Below are 21,150 nucleotides of genomic sequence, written 5' to 3'. Positions count from 1 at the left end.
GGAGTTGACCTGGCCCTGGGAATCTTAAAGAACTCAGAATGAAAAGATTTCCTTCGGTTCTTTTTTCTCTCTTTCTAAGTTACGGCCTCACTTGGACATCAGGTCCTCCCAACCAGGGGATTCTGGGAAATGTAGTCCCTGGAAGTTAACTGGACACCGCATGTTAATGAATAGACCCAGTTCTAACAAGTGATAAAAAAAAAACACAATATGACGGACAGCAAGTGAGAAGCATGCGGAGGAGCGTCAAGGCTTTGCGGCAACACAAAGGTTAAAAAACACAATCTTTTATTTATCGTTTCCATTAAGACACTTCGAACGCCGGCAGTGGCGACGCTATTTGTACGAATTGGCCTTGTGCTTCGGAAGGAAAACGAAGCCGGACGGGACGGGACCCAGAAGCATCTCGCTGCGATGAGAAAAAGGGAGAGAACAAGAAGAATTAGATTTCCAAACATCACTGAACTACAAATCCCAGCATTGACAATAGTGGGAGGGTCAGTCTTTGCACTTTTATCCTAAGGAGTGGATTGTCCTAAGCGTTGGTTGCGTTTTTGTTATAGAAATATGTTTTCTCTATTTTCTTATGATGATGTATTCGAGGTATGTTGCACCCTGTCTCGAGCCATAAGGAGAGGTGGGCAATAAATAATAATAATAATATAAAATTATTATATAATGACAATATATGATATAATGATAAACATAATAATAATATAATACAATAACAATATAGTAATACTATATTATATAATAATATAACAATATAATAAAAATATTATAAAATAATATAACACTATAATAAAAATATTATAGAATAATATCTGATATGACAAACACAATAACATAATACAATACAATATAATAATACTATATTATATAATACAATAACAATATAGTAATACTATATTATATAATAATATAATATAATAACAATATAATACATTATATAATAATATAATAAAATATATAATGATAATATATGATATAATGATAAACACAAGGATATAATACAATAACAATAATAAAATATTATATAATGACATATGATATAATGATAAACATAATAATAATAATATAATGCAATAACAATATAATAATACTATATCATATAATAATTTAACAATATAAAATATTATATATAATAATATATGATATAATGATAAACACAATAATAATATAATACAAGAACAATATAATACTATATAAGATAAATTAGATAATGATAATATTAGATGACAATATATGATATAATGATAAACACAATAATAATAATAATAATAATATAATACAATAATAATATAATATTATAACATATATAATAATATAACAAAATAAAAATATATAATAAAATAACACTATAATAAATTATATAATGATAATATATGATATAATGATAAACATCATAATAATAATATAATACAATAACAATATAATAATATAATATTGTATAATAATATAACAAAATAAAAATATTATAATAAAATAACACTATAATAAAGTATTATATAATGATAATATATGATATAATGATAAACACAATAATAATAATAATATAATACAATAACAATATAATAATACTATATTATATAATAATATAAAAATATTACATAATGATAATATGTGATATGATAAACATCATAATAATACAATAACAATATAAAAATATAATATAATATAATAATATAACAAAATAAAAATATTATATAATAAAATAACACTATAATAAAATATTATATAATGATAATATATGATATAATGATAAACACAATAATAATAATAATAATAATAATATAATACAATAACAATATAATAATACTATATTATATAATAATATAAAAATACTACATAATATGTGATATAATGATAAACATAATAATAATAATTGTGGTTTTGTGAAACGAAATCCAGCATGTCTATCTTGTTTGCTGTGTCATACAACGTCGTTGTGTCAATAATAATATAAAAACAATATATTACTATATTATCTATAGTAGTAATACAATAAAAATACCTGATCTTGACCCAGTCGCCCACGTTCTGGCTGGCCATGAGGGTCTCCATGTAGTCCCGGCCCATGTAATACGGGGGCCTCTCATTGATCCGCTGCGGCAAACGCTCCAGTAAACCGGCCGGGATGTACCTGGGAGGAAAAAAAACAAACCAAATGGAGCCATGGATTCAACCTAAACATTCTGGACAACTCCTTGACCCTCAGAGCTCTCTGACAGTGAGATACAGAGCCTCCTTCTTTGGAGGTTTTTAAGCAGAGGCTGGATGGCCATCTGTTGGGAGGGATTGCATGGTGCCATTGATGGGAAAGGGCTCCCCTACCGGCAGAGGAAGGAGAGCCACTCCAGGAGGAACTTGCGTGTCTTCTCCACGCCTTGCGTGTCGGAGCCCCAGTGCTCCAAGCCGTGTTGCGTGTAGTCCTTGAGGATCTCCAGCCGCTCAGAGGAGGAGATGTCCCAGTGGCGCCGCTCCTTGATCTCCGTGAAGACCCAGGGCTTGATTAGGGCGCCCCTAAGAATAATAATAGTAATAGTAGTAATAATAATAAAAATAATAATAATAGACCTGGCAGAATATGTAAAGCAAAGTGAAGAACCTGCTTTGATTGAAGTAAAAAATCAGAAACTCCTCAAAGCACAGCAGACAAAAAACCAGTACAAGAAAACCACACTACAAACCAGAGCAGAATCAGTACAAGAAAACCACACTACAAACTAGAGCAGAATCAGTACAAGAAAACCGCACTAAAAACTGGAGCAGAATCAGTACAAGAAAACCGCACTACAAACTAGAGCAGAATCAGTACAAGAAAACCGCACTACATACTAGAGCAGAATCAGTACAAGAAAACCGCACTACAAACTAGAGCAGAATCAGTACAAGAAAACCGCACTACAAACTAGAGCAGAATCAATACAAGAAAACCGCACTACATACTAGAGCAGAATCAGTACAAGAAAACCGCACTACAAACTAGAGCAGAATCAGTACAAGAAAACCGCACTACAAACTAGAGCAGAATCAGTACAAGAAAACCGCACTACATACTAGAGCAGAATCAGTACAAGAAAACCGCACTACAAACTAGAGCAGAATCAGTAGAAAAAAACCGCACTACAAACTAGAGCAGAATCAGTACAAGAAAACTGCACTACAAACTAGAGCTGACAGCTGGCACAACAAAACATTGCATGGAAAGTTCCTTGACAAAATTGAAGGAAGAGCTGACAAGGAGAAGACCTGGCTCTGGCTCAAAAAATAGGACCCTGAAGAAGGAGACAGAAGGCCTGATCCTTGCAGCCCAGGAGCAAGACATCAGGACAAAGGCAATTCAGGCCAAGATGGAAAAATCAGCTGATGACCCAAAATGCAGACTCTGCAAGGAAACCCACAAAACCATGGATCATATCCTCAGCTGCTGTAAGAAAATTGCATAGACAGACTACAAACAGAGGCACAACTATGTGGCCCAAATGATCCATTGGAACTTATGCCTCAAGTCCCACCTCCCAGCAGGAAAGAACTGGTGGGATCACAAACCTGCAAAAGTCTTGGAAAACGAGCACGCAAAGATACTGTGGGACTTCCGAATCCAGACTGACAAAGTTCTGGAACACAACACACCGGACCTCACAGTTGTGGAAAAGAAAAAGGTTTGGATCATGGATGTCACCATCCCAGGTGACAGTCGCATTGACGAAAAACAACAGGAAAAACTCAGGACCTCAAGATTGAACTGCAAAGACTCTGGCAGAAACCAGTGCAGGTGGTCCCGGTGGTGATCGGCACATCAAAAGATCTCAGCCGGCATTTGGAAACAATAGACATTGACAAAATTACGATCTGCCAACTGCAAAGGGCCGCCCTATTGGGATCTGCAGCATCATCCAAAAATACATCACACAGTCCTAGACACTTGGGAAGTGTTCGACTTGTGATTTTGTGATACGAAATCCAGCATGTCTGTCTTGTTTGCTGTGTCATAATAATAATAATAATAATAATAGATATAATCGCTTGCCTGCCGATCATGAGCCCTGAAACGCCCGTCTCCATCCCTCGGTCGGCATCTTCGAAGGAGAAGATATCCCCGTTTCCTGGGACGAAGGAGAAAGGAAAAAGAGTGATTCAGAAAGGAAGCCAAAGAAGAGGAAAGCAGGAGAGGAAAAGAAGCGGACGTACCGAAGAGAGGCATTGGGCTGGCGATTTTGGCACACTCCGCAATGTATTCCCAGTCGGCCACTTTGGTGTACCTCTGCTCCCTTGAGCGGCCGTGAAGCTACCGGGGTCAGAAAAATATTTATTATATTTTTTAATTATTATTATTATTATTATTGACTAGCTGTGCCCGGCCACGCGTTGCTGTGGCGAAGTATGGTGGGATGGGAAATAAAGTATTGAGGAATTGGTGGTAGTTAAGGTAAAGGGTAAAGGTTTTCTCCTGACATTAAGTCCAGTTGTGTCCGACTGCACACTGAAGTGGATTATATGGTAGTGTGGAGTCAAGATAATCCAGTGTAAAGCAGATAATATAAGATTATAAATGGGTTATATAGCTGTGTGGAAGGGCCTTGAGTCTACACTGCCATATAATCCAGTTCAAATCAGATAATCTGTATTTTATAGGCCTAAGTGAGGTCTAACTCTGCCTGTCCCTGGGCTGCATGGGTTGCTAGGAGACCAAGTGGGCGGAGCTTAGCCTTCAAACTGGCAGCAATTGGATAAAAGCAATTATTCCTCTCCCTCTAATTAGGACTTTATTTTTCTTTTCTTTTTGTTGTATCAACCTAGAGCCGTGAATGATGGGTTGTGTTGTCAAATTTCGAGGTTGGGGGGCCTGTAGTTTTGTTGTTTTGTCCGCTGCCCTGATGCCATCACTCTTTTATATATATAGATGTAAGAAGCGTGGCCCAAAGGAAGCCACTCACCGTGACCATGGCGGCGCCCCATTCCCGGAGCCTGGGGATAACCTTGTGGGCCAAGTGGACCTTCTCTTGGACCCCGGTCCGGATCTTGACCGTCAGCGGCACGTCCAGCACCTGCCAAAATACAAGACGAGACTTTATCTATATATATAAAAGAGTGATGGCATCACGGCAATTCACAAAACAACAAAACTACAGGCCCCCCAACCTCAAAATTTGACAACACAACCCATCATCCACGCCTCAAGGTTGATACAACAAAAAGAAAAGAAAAATAAAGTCCTAATTAGAGGGAGAGCAATAATTTTTTTAATCCCATTGCTGCCAGTTTAGAGGGCTAATCTCTGCCCACTTGGTTGCCTAGCAACCAAGGGACAGCCAGGATTCAGTTAGGGGACAGGCAGATTTAGGCCTCACTTAGGCTTCTTCCACAGATTATCTAATTTGCACTGGATTATATGGCAGTGTAGACTCAAGGCCCTTCCACACAGCTATAGAACCCATTTATAATCTGATATTATCTGCTTTGCACTGGATTATCTTGACTCCACACTGCCATATAATCCACTTCAGTGTGCATTTTATACAGCTGTGAAGAAGGGGCCTCATATAATCCAGTTCTGAGCAGAGAATTTAAGATTATCAATATACAGTAGAGTCTCACTTATCCAACATAAACAGGCCGGCAGGATAAGTGAATATGTTGGACAATAAGAAGGGATTAAGGAAAAGCCAATTAAACATCAAATTAGGTAATCGTTATACAAATTAAGCACCAAAACATCATATTATACAACAAATTTGACAGAAAAAGTAGTTCCATGCGCAGTAATGCTATGTAGTAATTACAGTAGAGTCTCACTTTTCCAACACTCGCTTATCCAACGTTCTGGATTATCCAACGCATTTTTGTAGTCAATGCTTTCAATATATTGTGATATTTTGGTGCTAAATTCATAAATACAGTAATTACTATATAGCATTACTGTGTACTGAACTACTTTTTCTGACAAATTTGTTGTCTAACATGATGTTTTGGTGCTTAATTTGTAAAATCATAACTTAATTTGATGTTTAATAGGGTTATCCTTAATTCCTCATTATCCAACATATTTGCTTATCCAACGTTCTGCCGGCCCGTTTATGTTGGATAAGTGAGACTCTACTGTATTTACAAATTTACCACTAAAATATCACAATGAATTTAAAACACTGACTACAAAAACATTGATTATGAAAAGGCAGACTGCGTTGGATAATCCAGAACATTGTATAAGCGAATGTTGGATAAGTGAGATTCTTCTTTAATATGAAATAATTACTGGGATAGAATAATGCAGAACAATATAATCTCTAAAACCAGGACAGTAAATAAACAGGGGAATTCCACACAGGAAACAATCAGGGCCAGCTAACACCTCCCAACAAAGTATTCCCATCATCAAAGTCTGGCAAATCCTGTTTTCTCAGGGCCACAGACAGTAGAAGCACATAAAATATCGCAAACAACACCACTCTGAAAACAAGGGAATTCCAGACAGGAAACAATCAGGGCCAGCTAACACCTCCCAACAAAGTATTCCCATCATCAAAGTCTGGCAAATCCTGTTTTCTCAGGGCCACAGACAGTAGAAGCACATAAAATATCGCAAACAACACCACTCTGAAAACAAGGGAATTCCAGACAGGAAACAATCAGGGCCAGCTAACACCTCCCAACAAAGTATTCCCATCATCAAAGTCTGGCAAATCCTGTTTTCTCAGGGCCACAGACAGTAGAAGCACATAAAATATCGCAAACAACACCACCCTGAAAACAAGGGAATTCCAGACAGGAAACAATCAGGGCCAGCTAACACCTCCCAACAAAAAATTCACTCACGGAGGAAACAGCCATGCTTTAAAGCTGCAAGGCCATTACATCCTAATCATTTTTCCTAATTGGAGCATTCATACTTGCCTCCAACAAACAAACAAAAAACCAATCAGAAATATTGTATATTCACAACCTTTAGGAAATAATATCCCCTGATGGCGCAGCGTGTTAAAGCGCTGAGCTGCTGAACTTCTGGACCGAAAGGCCACAGGTTTGAATTGGGGGAGCGGAGAGAGCCCCCACTGTTAGCCCCAGCTTCTGCCAACCCAGAAGTTCGAAAACATGCAAATGTGAGTGCATCAATAGGTACTGCTCCGGTGGGAAGGTAACGCTGCTCCATGTAGTCATCCCACATGACCTTGGAGGAGTCTACGGACAACACCGGCTCTTCGGCTTAGAAATGGAGATGAGCACCAACCTCCAGAGTAAGACACGACTGGACTTAATGTCTGGGGAAAACCTTTACCCTTGACCTTAACTACCACCAATTCCTCAATACTTTATTTCCCAGACCACCAGACTTCGCCACAGCAACGCGTGGCCGGGCACAGCTAGTCTATATATATAAAAGGGTAATGGAATCACGGCACTGGACAAAACAACTAAACTAAATGCCCCACAACCTCGAAAATTGACAGCACAACCTCTCATCCACGCCTTTACGTTCATACAACAAAAAGAAAAGAAAAATTAAGTCCTAGCCACAGCAACGCGTGGCCGGGCACAGCTAGTATATACAACCTATTCGTATGCATGCCTTCCTAGAAGGGCCTTTCTGTCTCTCCTCCTATCTCCTCTCCCATTTTTCTTTCTTCTCCACCTTTCGTTTCCTCCTGCAGCTACATCTTACCGTTCTCCAGGCAAGACGTAGCTGCACCCATATTTTTTTCTCTATATTTTTGGTGGAATCATCCGAAGATAGGGTTGTTATTATTATTATTATTTTATTATGACACAGCAAACAAGATAGACATGCTGGATTTCGTTTCACAAAATAACAAGTCGAACACTTCCCAATGTTTTGTTGTGCCAGCTGTCAGCTCTAGTTTGTAGTGCAGTTTTCTTGTACTGATTCTTTGTCTGCTGTGCTTTGAGGAGTTTATGATTTTTGACTTCAGTCAAAGCAAGTTCTTCACTTTGCTTTACATCTTCTGCCAGGGCATGTTCTTCTTCTTTGACTGCTTGTTTGACTTGCAAGAGTCCTCTGCCCCCTGATCTTCTAGGCAGATACAGCCGGTCAACATCACTGCGAGGGTGCAGTGAATGATGAAGGGTCATGAGTTTTCTTGTTTTTCTGTCCAAATTGTCCAGTTCCACCAGTGTCCAGTTTATAATGCCAGCAGTATATCTTATGACAGGTATGGCCCAGGTGTTTATGGCCTTGATGGTGTTGCCTCCATTGAGCTTGCTTTTGAGAATTTTTCTGACCCTTTGTGTGTATTTTTTGCTGACCACAGTCTTCACATGTTCATGCTTGATGTTGTCCAGCTGTAATATGCCCAGGTATTTATAGGCCTCTGGCTGGTGACACTTTATTGTTTGGCCATTAGGCATATTTATGCCCTCACTTTCACTGATTTTTCCCTTCTTCAATGCCACTGTCGAAAATTTGTCCAAACCAAACTCCATGTTGATATCAGTGCTAAAAATTCGGACAGTGTTGGTCAGAGACTGGATTTCAGTTTCTGTTTTCCCATACAGCTTCAGGTCATCCATGTACATCAGATGTGAAATTTTGTGAGATTTCTTAGATGTTTGATGCCGAGATTTGTTTTTTGTAAGATTGTTGACAGAGGGATCATGGCAATAATGAAAAGTATTATTATTATTATTATTATTATTATTATTATTATTATTATTATTTGAGTCCAACCACTCAATAGACTCCCAACACTTACGTAGTCCATGCCGCGAACGATCTGCTCGAACTTGTTGGTGCGGGCCATCAAGGCGCATCCTCCGCCCTGGGAAGAGGAAAATTGCTCTCGATTACATTAGGAGAAAACTATAATATATTAGATAGGGATCAATGGGGCGGAAAGGACAGCGACCTTGTTGTAGATGAGGTCAATGGGGCAGCCCACGTTGATGTCGACGAAGTCAGCCTCGATGGTGCGGCTGAGGAGTTCGGCGCACTTGGTCATTGTGTCTGGAAAGGCGCCTTCCAGCTGTAAAGAAAGAAGTTATTTACATTTTCTATAGTGTGATCCAGATGGACATCTGCTGGGAGGGTTTTGATTGTGCTTTTCCTGCACAATGGACCAAGGTGGGCCTTGTGGGGAACGTTCAACATGGGGACATCAAGACGCATTGACGGACGTGTTTGAAGGGACCCCAAAGGCAGGGAGACATAATCCGATCCCTCCCGACAGATGGCCACCCAGCCTCATAGACATTGAGTTGGCAGGGACCCCAAAGGCAGGGAGACACAATCTGATCCCTCCCGACAGATGGCCACCCAGCCGCATAGACACCGAGTCGGAAGGGATCCCAAAGGCAGGGAGACACAATCCGATCCCTCCCGACAGATGGCCACCCAGCCTCATAGACATTGAGTTGGAAGGGACCCCAAAGACAGGGAGACACAATCCGATCCCTCCCGACAGATGGCCACCCAGCCTCATAGACATTGAGTTGGAAGGGACCCCAAAGACAGGGAGACACAATCCGATCCCTCATAGAATCATAGAATCATAGAATAGTAGAGTTGGAAGAGACCACATGGGCCATCTAGTCCAACCCCCTGCTAAGAAGCAGGAAATCGCATTCAAAGCACCCCCGACAGATGGCCATCCAGCCTCTGCTTAAAAGCCTCCAAGGAAGGAGCCTCCACCACAGCCCGGGGGAGAGAGTTCCACTGTCGAACAGCCCTTCTCACAGTGAGGAAGTTCTTCCTGATGTTCAGGTGGAATCTCCTTTCCTGTAGTTTGAAGCCCTTGTTCCCTTGTGTCCTAGTCTGCAGGGCAGCAGAAAACAAGCCTGCTCCCTCTTCCCTATGACTTCCCTTCACATATTTGTACATGGCTATCATGTCTCCTCTCAGCCTTCTCTTCTGCAGGCTAAACATGCCCAGCTCTTTAAGCCGCTCCTCATAGGGCTTGTTCTCCAGACCCTTAATCATTTTAGTCGCCCTCCTCTGGACGCTTTCCAGCTTGTCAACATCTCCCTTCAACTGTGGTGCCCAAAATTGGACACAGTGTGATTCCAGGTGTGGTCTGACCAAGGCAGAATAGAATAAGGGGGAGCATAACTTCCCTGGATCTAGACGCTCTTCCCCTATTGATGCAGGCCAGAATCCCATTGGCTTTTTTAGCAGCCGCATCACATTGTTGGCTCATGTTTAACTTGTTGTCCACGAGGACTCCAAGGTCTTTTTCGCACACACTGCTGTCAACCCAGGCATCGTCCCCCATTCTGTATCTTTGATTTCCATTTTTTCTGCCGAAGTGAAGTATCTTGCATTTGTCCCTGTTGAACTTCATTTTGTGAGTTTCGGCCAATCATCTCTCTCGTCTGTCAAGATCGTTTTGAATTCTGCTCCTGTCTTCTGGAGTGTTGGCTCTCCCTCCCAGTTTTGTGTCGTCTGCAAACTTGATGATCGTGCCTTCTAACCCTTCGTCTAAGTCGTTAATAAAGATCCTGAACAGAACCGGGCCCAGGACGGAGCCCTGCTTGTGGCACTCCACTTGTCACTTCTTTCCATGATGAAGACGACGCATTGGTGAGAATCACCCTTTGGGTTCGTTCGCTTAGCCAATTACAGATCCACCTAACCGTAGTTTGCCCTCCCGACAGATGGCCACCCAGCCTCGTAGACACCGAGTCGGAAGGGACCCCAAAGGCAGGGAGACACAATCCGATCCCTCCCGACAGATGGCCACCCAGCCTCATAGACACTGAGTCGGAAGGGATCCCAAAGGCAGGGAGACACAATCCGATCCCTCCCGACAGATGGCCACCCAGCCTCATAGACATTGAGTTGGAAGGGACCCCAAAGGCAGGGAGACACAATCTGATCCCTCCCGACAGATGGCCACCCAGCTCATAGCTGTCACCTGGACGCCAAAGAGGTCCTCGGTGTGGTGCCTCTTGAGCAAGGCCCATTCGGACGACTGCCCTTGCAGCAGGTTGGTGCACACGGCCATCTCCCCGCAGGTGACGTCCGCTCCGTAGCGCTTGCAGATCCTCCGGAAAGGCAGGTTGCCGCACTGCGAGGAAAACAAGGGCTGTGTGTGCTATCTCTGCCTTCCTGAGGCTGAGAAAGTGTGACTCATACTTTCTCGGTGGTTAGGGTTCACTCGTCATCTCCTTACCGTGGTTAAAGGAGCCAAATACAGCTTGCCATTGAGATCCAGCTGGAGGAGAAAAAGAGACGGGTAAGGATGAAATAAGAAGATATTAATTTATATACATTACGTTATTAGAAAACAGCACCTCGAGTGGTCGCTCCCAGGAATGACATCTATATATTATATTCCTGATGCGTTATATGACTAGGAAACAGCACCTCTAGTGGTCACAGGTATGACATGTATATATTATATTCCTATATAATATATCCCATGTATTACATCTATTTATAAATATAATAAAATCTATATATTATATTCCTGATGCATTCCATGGTTAGGAAACAGCACTTCTAGTGGTCACTCCCAGGTATTACATCAATATATTATATTCCTGATGCATGACATGACTAATGCATATATTATAGTCCTATATAATATATCCCAGGTATTACATCTATATATATTAAGATAAAATACTAAATGTGTATATTATATTCCTAATGCATTCCATGGTTGAGAAACAGCACCTCTAGTGGTCACTCCCAGGTATTACATCTATGTATTATATTCCTGATTAGAAAACAGTACTCCCTAGTGGTCACTCCCAGGTATTACAGCTATATATTATAAAAAGATAAAAAGAAAATATATTATATTCCTAATGCATTCCATGGTTAGGAAACAGCACCTCTAGTGGTCAATCCCTGGTATTACAAGTATATATTATATTCCTATATAATATATCCAAGGTATTACATCTATATATTAATATAATAAAATCTGTATATTATATTCCTGATGCATTCCATGGTTAGGAAACAGCGCCTCTGGTGGCCACTCCCATGTATTACATGTATATATTATATTCCTATATAATATATCCCAGGTATTACATGTATATATTAATATAATAAAATCTGTATATTATATTCCTGATGCATTCCATGGTTAGGAAACAGCGCCTCTGGTGGCCACTCCCATGTATTACATGTATATATTATATTCCTATATAATATATCCCAGGTATTACATGTATATATTAATATAATAAAATCTGTATATTATATTCCTGATGCATTCCATGGTTACAAAACAGCACCTCTAGTGGCCACTCCCAGGTATTACATCAATATATTATATTCCTGATGCATTCCATGGTTAAAATATAATACCCTCTAGTGGTCAGCCTCAGGTATTACATGTATATATTATATTCCTATATAATATATCCCAGGTATTACATCTATATATTAATATAATAAAATCTGTATATTATATTCCTGATGCATTCCATGGTTAGGAAACAGCACCTCTAGTGGCCACTCCCAGGTATTACATCTGATTTTTACATATTATATTCCTGATTAGAAAATAGGACCCCCTAGTGGTCACTCTCAGGTATTACATTTATGTATTATATTCCTGATTAGAAAATAGGACCCCCTAGTGGTCACTCTCAGGTATTACATTTATGTATTATATTCCTGATTAGAAAATAGGACCCCCTAGTGGTCACTCCCAGTTATTACATTTATGTATTATATTCCTGATTAGAAAATAGGACCCCCTAGTGGTCACTCCCAGGTATTACAACTATGCATTATATTCCTGATTAGAAAATAGGACCCCCTAGTGGTCACTCCCAGGTATTACATTTATGTATTATATTCCTGATTAGAAAATAGGACCCCCTAGTGGTCACTCCCAGGTATTACAACTATGCATTATATTCCTGATTAGAAAATAGGACCCCCTAGTGGTCACTCCCAGGTATTACATCCATGTATTATATTCCTGATTAGAAAATAGGACCCCCTAGTGGTCACTCCCAGGTATTACATCCATGTATTATGTTCCTGATGCATTCCATGGCTAGGAAACAGCACCCTCTACTGGTATTAGAAATAGTAAACATAACAGGTGGGAATATGCTCATCAGTAGTACCTTTCGCTTCTCGCAGGGTCTCAACTTCACGACGTCTTCATCTGTCACGGTGCCCAAGGTTTTGGGGAGTGTTGCATCTACTGGAGGCTCCGAATCCGGTCCGATTGGCGAGACGGTGTCTTCATTCGGCATCTGTTCTGCATCTGGCGCTTTGCTGTCGATCGTTTTGCAGTCCAACGCGTCTTTAGCCCCGGCGTTGCCCTTGCCAAGGCGGCGGAGGTATTCCTGCGCCTTCTCGAAGGGGAACTTCCTCTTGCGCAGCTTCTGCTGGAGCTCCTTGCTCAGGCCGTTCCGGACGGCCACTTTCCCTTCCCACTCTTTCACCCGCTCGGCGTCCACGGCGTTCTTCCGGTCCGGCCCAAAATGGGCGCCAGCGAAGCGGCACGTGGCCCCGTAGGTGCATTTGCCGAACGTTTGGAAGATCACGCAGCGGTCGCCCAGGTCCGGGGGCTTCGTCGCCAGGTATTCCTCTACGTCGTGGAGGAAGCGGCACCGCGGGCCGAAGAAACACTTCTCAGTGCGCTCCTTCGAAGAGAAAAGGCATTATACTGTATATACTCGAGTATAAGCCGACCCGAATATAAGCCGAGGCACCTAATTTTACCACCAAAAACTGGGGAAACGTATTGACTCAAGTATAAGCTGAGGGTGGGAAATGCAGCAGCTACTGGTAAATTTCAAAATAAAAATAGGGTTGTTGTATGTTGTAGATACCAATAAAATTACATTAACTGAGGCATAAGTGGGGTAAATGTTTTTTGAATATTTACCGTATTTCAAAGAAAAACAGTAAGCTAACTCTGTAAGTGCATAAGTAGGGTCAACAAAAACAATATGGTATCAACAATAACTATAATAATAATAATAATAACAACTTTATTTTTATACCCCGCCTCTATTTCCCTAAAGGGGACTCAGGGCGGCTTACATGGGGCCAAGCCTGAATAAAAACAATAGCAATATAAAACACAACAATAGACAAAAAACATGCACAATTATACAAATTTAAACATTAGCCAGTAAAAACAAATGTCAAAAGCTAATAAAAACATGGATTAAAATGGAGAGGTTGTAAAAGTAGACTGGGTAAGGTGCACCATATAAATATAAATATGATGATAATCATCATCATCATCAACGACAATAACAACAACAACTTCCTTTGTATCCTTGCTCTATCTATCTCCTCATGGGGACTCAGGCCGGCTTCCAACATAGATACAGGCAAACATTCAATTCTTATATAAACAATGCAGAGCTAGATATAGATCTATAATTATAGACACTAATTTCACATTTGCATTTCCCCCCTGAAAAGTTTGCAAATCCTCTGTGCATTTCCCTCCTGCAATATTTGCGAGTCCCATTTATCTATGTTTACATCTATCTAGACATCTCTGTGTGTGTGTGCATATTTAAAAGGCCTATATCTATATTAATATCTATCTACCTAGACATTGCTCTATATATAATTATATCTTTATAGGACTTGCAGAGACTTGCAAACCTATGAGGAGGAAATTCATATATTAAATTAATGTATTTGTAGGGGAAAATCTATATATTATTTACAAGCTTTGGGGCATGCATTTGCCCAAGGAAGAAATGCAAGCAGAGCCCTCCTAAAAACAACTTTGGCCTCTTTTCTCCTCCCCTTTCCCACCTCTTTTCTTTCTCCCTTTTTCAAACTCTAAAAGTAGCCAGAAAAGGCTTTTTAAAACTTCCTTTCCTCTCCCAAAAAACCCCACTCCATTTTTATTAGGAATAAAAATAAAATAAAAAGTGAGCTGGGCTTGACGGTCAAGTGCTCACTCCGACCCGGGCTTCGAACTGGCCACCTTTCGGTTGGTAGATCTTATTACTGCTGGTCGTTTACAGCTTTGCTAAAACCTATGGCTGGAATAATTTTTAAATTGTAATTTACATGTTATTGAGTTTTGTGTTTATTGCCCAACACTGGCATTGAATTTTTGCCAAAATTTGCAAGTTGCTCTGAATCCCCCGTGGGGTGAGCGGGGTAGAAATTGACAGTTGGATGATTGAGACAAATCACCTTCCCTGTCTCAATTCTTCCTCCAACAATACTGGCTGTCTGCTCAAAACGCACAGAATTAATTTGCTTCACGACTCCTCAGATTATCAAAGCGGCTCCAACTTTATTTAGTATTTACAACTAGACAGTTTGGACAATTATCAGACTCCATCCGACTTCTTCAAACACGCAGTTAGGAGTGAACATTCCATCCTTAACCGGAAACTTCCCAAAATTACCCTCCAGCATTTCATTCCCACCCTATGCATTTAACCTCTTCACTTCTAGATTACACACAGCTTTAAACTCCAAGCACAATTTCACACTACATCAATACATTGGCAGTTGGATGATTTGAGACAAATCACCTTCCCTGTCTCAATTCTTCCTCCAATGATACGGGCTGTCTGCTCAAAACGAACGGAATTAATTTCCTTCACGACTCCTTCTCAGCTTATCAAAGCAGCTCCAACTTTATTTACTATTTACAACTATGTACAAGACAGTTTGGACAATTATCAGACTCCGTCCGACTTCTTCGAACACGCAGTTAGGAGTGAACATTCCATTCTTATCTCAAAAACAAACTGTATTTAGTATTTACAACTATGTACAAGACAGATCGGACAATTACCAGACTCAGTCCGACTTCTTCGAACACACAGTTAGGAGTGAACATTCCATCCTTAACTGGAAACTTCCCAAAATTACCCTCTAGCATTTCATTCCCACTCTATGCATTTAACCTCTTCACTTCTAGATTATACACAGCTTTAAACTCCAAGCACAATTTCACACTACGCCAATACATTTTACTGACAGGCAAGGGGTCTTTCTCCCACCCTGGACACTATTCCACAGATATATATACACTCCACTTGCCTCGCTTCCAACAAATCTCTGAAGATGCCAGCCACAGATGCAGGTGAAACATCAGAAGAGAAAGCTACTGGAACATAGCCATACAGCCCGAAAAACTCACAGCAACACAGAGATTCTGGTCATGAAAGCCTTCGACAAGACTGACAACATCTGTCAGGAGGGATATATATACACACACACACACACACTTCTGAGAAAGCCTGCCACAGATGCAGGTGAAACGTCAAGAGAGAATGATACTGGAACATGGACATACAGCCTGAAAAACTCACAGCAACACAGGGATTCTGGTCATGAAAGCCTTCGACAACACTGAGGTTGAAGGGATATATATTTATATGCACTTCACTTGCTTCATTTCCAACAGACTTCTGAACAAACTTCTGAGAAAGCCTGCCACAGATGCAGGCGAATCGTCAAGAATGATACTGGAACATGGCCACACAGCCTGAAAAACTTGAGACTGAGAGCTGAATGTGTCTCAATTTAACCCTCACACTGACAAGGGTTATGGGCCCAACACGCTTCCGCTGCGGAGTGAAGATAAAGCTAATTTGGGGCAAGGAGTGCGAGTGCTTCAGCGGGTGAGATGACTCTGGACTATAGAGACGAGAGATGCTGCCTGAGATGTGACTGCCGTACATGTGCTCCAGAGAAGCACATACACATGTTTGTCTGGATTAGGCAGACAGCTATGTGTGCATGTGTCTTCGTGTCTAAGCAGATTGCTAGATTGCCAACGGAGGGGAGATTGAGACGGAGAGCTGAATGTGTCTCAATTTAACCCTCACGCCGACAAGGGTTATGGGCCCAGCACAGATGGTGAGATGACCCTGGACTACAGAGACCAGAGATGATGCATGAGATGTGACTGCCGTACATGTGCTCCAGAGAAGCTCATACACATGTTCGTCCAGGCTCGGCAGACAGCTATGTGTGTATGTGTGTTCGTGCATCTAAGCAGATTGCTAGATTGCCGATGGAGGAGAGATTGAGACTGAGAGCTGAATGTGTCTCAATTTAACCCTCACATTGACAAGGGTTATGGGCCCAGCACGCTTCTGCTGTACAGTGAAGATAAAGCTAATTTGGTGATGATTAGCTGCAGCAAGGAGTGCGAGTGCTTCAGCGGGTGAGATGACCCTGGACTATAGAGACCAGAGATGCTGCCTGAGATGTTACTGCTGTACATGTGCTCCAGAGAAACTCATACACATGTTCATCCGGGTTCGGCAGACAGATATGTCTAGAAGATTGCTAGATTGCTGACGGAGGGGATATTGAGACGAAGAGCTAAATGTGTCTCAATTTAACCCTCACACCGACAAAGCTCACAGCAACCCACGGACCTCCGAAGCTTTGCACAGCCCCATAGCACACTAACATCGGACCCTCACAAAGACCCCCTCGTGCCTTACCTGGACCACTGAGGGACACAGGCGGACCTTCTCGAAGTGGTTGGGCTTCATGCAGGGCCGGCTCTTGTTCTGCCCTCTCGCCCGCTTTCGCCTCGGCTTGCTTTGATCCTCATCCCCTGCCTTTTGGTTCCCATCGTCGTCCACTTTTTGAATTTTGGGACGAGGCTCTTCATCGTTTCGGTCCGCGTTCTTCTCCGGAACGTCCTCCTCCTCCTCCTCCGCCTCTTTGTTCCTTTCGGACTCTCCTTCCCGGTCGAGGAGAGAGCGGACCGCTTCTTTTGTCGATAGATATCTAGCCGGGGGACAATGGAGAAAAGAAGATTCATACAATCCTGGAAGGGACCTCAAAGGCCATCCAGTTATAATACAAATAAAACTCCCAATAATAATGATAATATCTCGGTATAATAATACAAATAAAAATCTAAATAATATTTAAATAATAATAACACAAGTAATACACATAAAAGATACCAATAGTATGTATGAAAATCTAAATAATAATATCTCTCTATATATAAATGTAATGTGCATAATTAGGACCAAGTTAACAACAAAACCACTGGGCCAGATCACATCAGATTTGGCCACAATACTCATCACTTTCCAAGGAGTGACCTTGCAGATTCAAAGCCTGGATGCTTCATACCTAGGGGGCTCCATTGCTACCAAACTTGAATACCACTGAATAGCCTTGCAGCTTCAATGCCTGGCTGCTTCATTCCTAGGGGACTCCATTGTTGGGCAACTTGAATACCACTGAACCGCCTTGCAGCATCAAATAAAAATCTAAATATTTCTGTGTATCGACACAAATAAAGATCTAAATTATATTTCTATACTTTGAGGGAAATAAACATCTAAATATTTCTATACTTTGAGGGAAATAAAAATCTAAATATTTCTATACTTTGAGGGAAATAAAAATCTAAACAATATTTCTATATATATTGAGGGAAATAAAAATCTAAATAATATTTCTATATATTGAGGGAAATAAAAACCTAAACAATATTTCTATATATATTGTGGGAAATAAAAATCTAAATAATATTTCTATACATTAAGGGAAATACAAACCTAAATAATATTTCTATATATTGAGGGAAATAAAAACCTAAATAATATTTCTATATATTGAGGGAAATAAAAACCTAAATAATATTTCTATATATTGAGGGAAATAAAAACCTAAACAATATTTCTATGTATTGAGGGAAATAAAAATCTAAATAATATTTCTATATATTGAGGGAAATAAAAATCTAAACAATATTTCTATATATTGAGGGAAATAAAAATCTAAATAATATTTCTATATATTGAGGGAAATAAAAATCTAAATAATATTTCTATATATTGAGGGAAATAAAAATCTAAATAATATTTCTATATATTGAGGGAAATAAAAATCTAAATAATTTTTCTATGCATTGACACAATTAAAAATCTAAATAATTTTCTATGCATTGACACAATTAAAAATCAAAATAATATTTCTATGTATTGACACAATTAAAAATCTAAGTAATATTTCTCTATGTTGAGGGAAATAAAAATCTAAATAGTATTTCTATGTATTGACACAATTAAAAATCTAAATAATATTTCTATGTATTGACACAAATAAAAATCTAATATTTCTATGCATCAACACAATTAAAAATATAAGTAATATTTCTCTATGTTGAGGGAAATAAAAATCTAAATAATATTTCTATGTATTGACACAATTAAAAATCTAAGTAATATTTCTCTATGTTGAGGGAAATAAAAATCTAAATAATATTTCTATGTATTGACACAATTAAAATTCTAAGTAATATTTGTCTATGTTGAGGGAAATAAAAATCTAAATAGTATTTCTATGTATTGACACAATTAAAATTCTAAGTAATATTTGTCTATGTTGAGGGAAATAAAAATCTAAATAGTATTTCTATGTATTGGCACAATTAAAAATCAAAATAATATTTCTATGTATTGACACAATTTAAAATCTAAGTAATATTTCTCTATGTTGAGGGAAATAAAAATCTAAATAATATTTCTATATATTGAGGGAAATAAAAATCTAAATGACAGTATTTAAATCACCACAGAGCAAGCCATACAAATAATACATATATCAATTGTATCTAAATCACCACAAAGCAAGCCATACAAATAACATCATGTGAATATTAATCTTCCAGTCTGATCCTACTCACTGAGCTTTGAGCGGGGCCACTCCACCCCCACCGGCTTCCATGGCTTCCGGACACCCTACAGAAACCACGTGGGAGGCCAAGGCCTTCTTTTCCCCTCCACTTCCGGTTTACTTCCGTGTTCCTCCAGCGGAGCCTAGAGCGCCTCTGACCATAGAGGCGAAGCTTCCGGAGGGGGCGTGGCCACAAGCAATGGGCGTGGCTACAGGAAGGGGCGTGGCTTGGAAAGCTCCCTGTTCTAAGTAAGCTGATATAAACACACAATTAATATATATCAATAGTCACATATAGGGCAGATACATGGGTAAGGTGTGTATATGTATGTGTGTATTACACACACGTGTGTGTGTGTGTGTATGTATGTATCTATGTTATTAATATTTATTATTATTTCTTATTATTTTTTATTATTATTTTATTATTTTTATTATTTATTATTGTTTATTTATCTATGTATATATGCATACATACATGGTGTGTATATGAATATGTGTGTGTATGTACGTATGTAAATATGCATAAAACACACATGGTGTATTTTTGTGTATGTATATGTATGTATCTATGTATACATATATATATACATACACGCTATCTATATATATATGCATACATACACACATGGTGTGTATATGAACATGTGTGTGTATGTATCTATATCTATATCTATATATATATATACACACACATACACACACGGTATGTATCTATGGTGTGTATATGAATATGTGTGTGGGTATGTATGTATATATGCATACATACACACATGATGTGTTTAAAAATGTATATATGTGTATATATATATATATATATACATATACATACGGTATGTATCTATGTATATATACATGCATACATACACACATGGTGTTTATATGTATTTGAATATGTGTGTATGTATGTATGTATGTGTATATATATATATATCTACTAGCTGTGCCTGGCCACGCGTTGCTGTGGCGAAGTCTGTTGTTCTGGGAAATAAAGTCTTGAGGAATTGGTGGTAGTTAAGGTCAAGGGTAAAGGTTTTCCCCAGACATTAAGTCCAGTCGTGTCTGACTCTGGGGGTTGGTGCTCATCTCCATTTCTAAGCCGAAGAGCCGGCGTTGTCCGTAGACTCCTCCAAGGTCATGTGGGATGACTACATGGAGCGGCGTTACCTTCCCGCCGGAGCAGTACCTATTGATGCACTCACATTTGCATGTTTTCGAACTTCTGGGTTGGCAGAAGCTGGGGCTAACAGTGGGGGCTCTCTCCGCTCCCCCAATTCAAACCTGTGGCCTTTCGGTCCAGAAGTTCAGCAGCTCAGCGCTTTAACACGCTGCGCCATCAGGGGATATTATTTCCTAAAGGTTGTGAATATACAATATTTCTGATTGGTTTTTTTTGTTTGTTGGAGGCAAGTATGAATGCTGCAATTAGGAAAAATGATTAGGATGTAATGGCCTTGCAGCTTTAAAGCCTGGCTGTTTCCTCCCTGAGTGAATTTTTTGTTGGGAGGTGTTAGCTGGCCCTGATTGTCTCCTGTCTGGAATTCCCTTGTTTTCAGAGTGGTGTTGTT

At 39.8% G+C, this 21,150-nt stretch overlaps 1 protein-coding gene across 1 annotated transcript; it reads right to left on the bottom strand.

Annotated features, from left to right (window-relative positions):
- Nucleotides 1-271: 271 nt before the first annotated feature.
- On the bottom strand, nucleotides 272-19,749 carry dus3l (dihydrouridine synthase 3 like). Its single transcript, XM_062959086.1, has 13 exons — nucleotides 19,593-19,749; nucleotides 17,383-17,674; nucleotides 13,051-13,575; nucleotides 11,127-11,168; nucleotides 10,869-11,021; nucleotides 8,865-8,981; nucleotides 8,712-8,777; nucleotides 4,941-5,051; nucleotides 4,195-4,291; nucleotides 4,034-4,109; nucleotides 2,335-2,523; nucleotides 2,015-2,143; nucleotides 272-409 (listed from the first exon to the last, which is right to left on the bottom strand). Exons 1-13 carry the CDS (start codon nucleotides 19,631-19,633, stop codon nucleotides 337-339), a joined length of 1,911 nt encoding a protein of 636 aa, XP_062815156.1. The 5' UTR covers nucleotides 19,634-19,749; the 3' UTR covers nucleotides 272-336.
- Between the last annotated feature and the right edge of the window lie 1,401 nt (nucleotides 19,750-21,150).

This window comes from Anolis carolinensis, unplaced genomic scaffold (assembly GCF_035594765.1).
Source record: "Anolis carolinensis isolate JA03-04 unplaced genomic scaffold, rAnoCar3.1.pri scaffold_7, whole genome shotgun sequence".
Taxonomy (NCBI): Eukaryota; Metazoa; Chordata; class Lepidosauria; order Squamata; family Dactyloidae; genus Anolis; species Anolis carolinensis.
The sequence above is the reverse complement of the archived record's forward strand: the minus strand, read 5'-3'. Positions and strand labels throughout refer to the sequence as shown.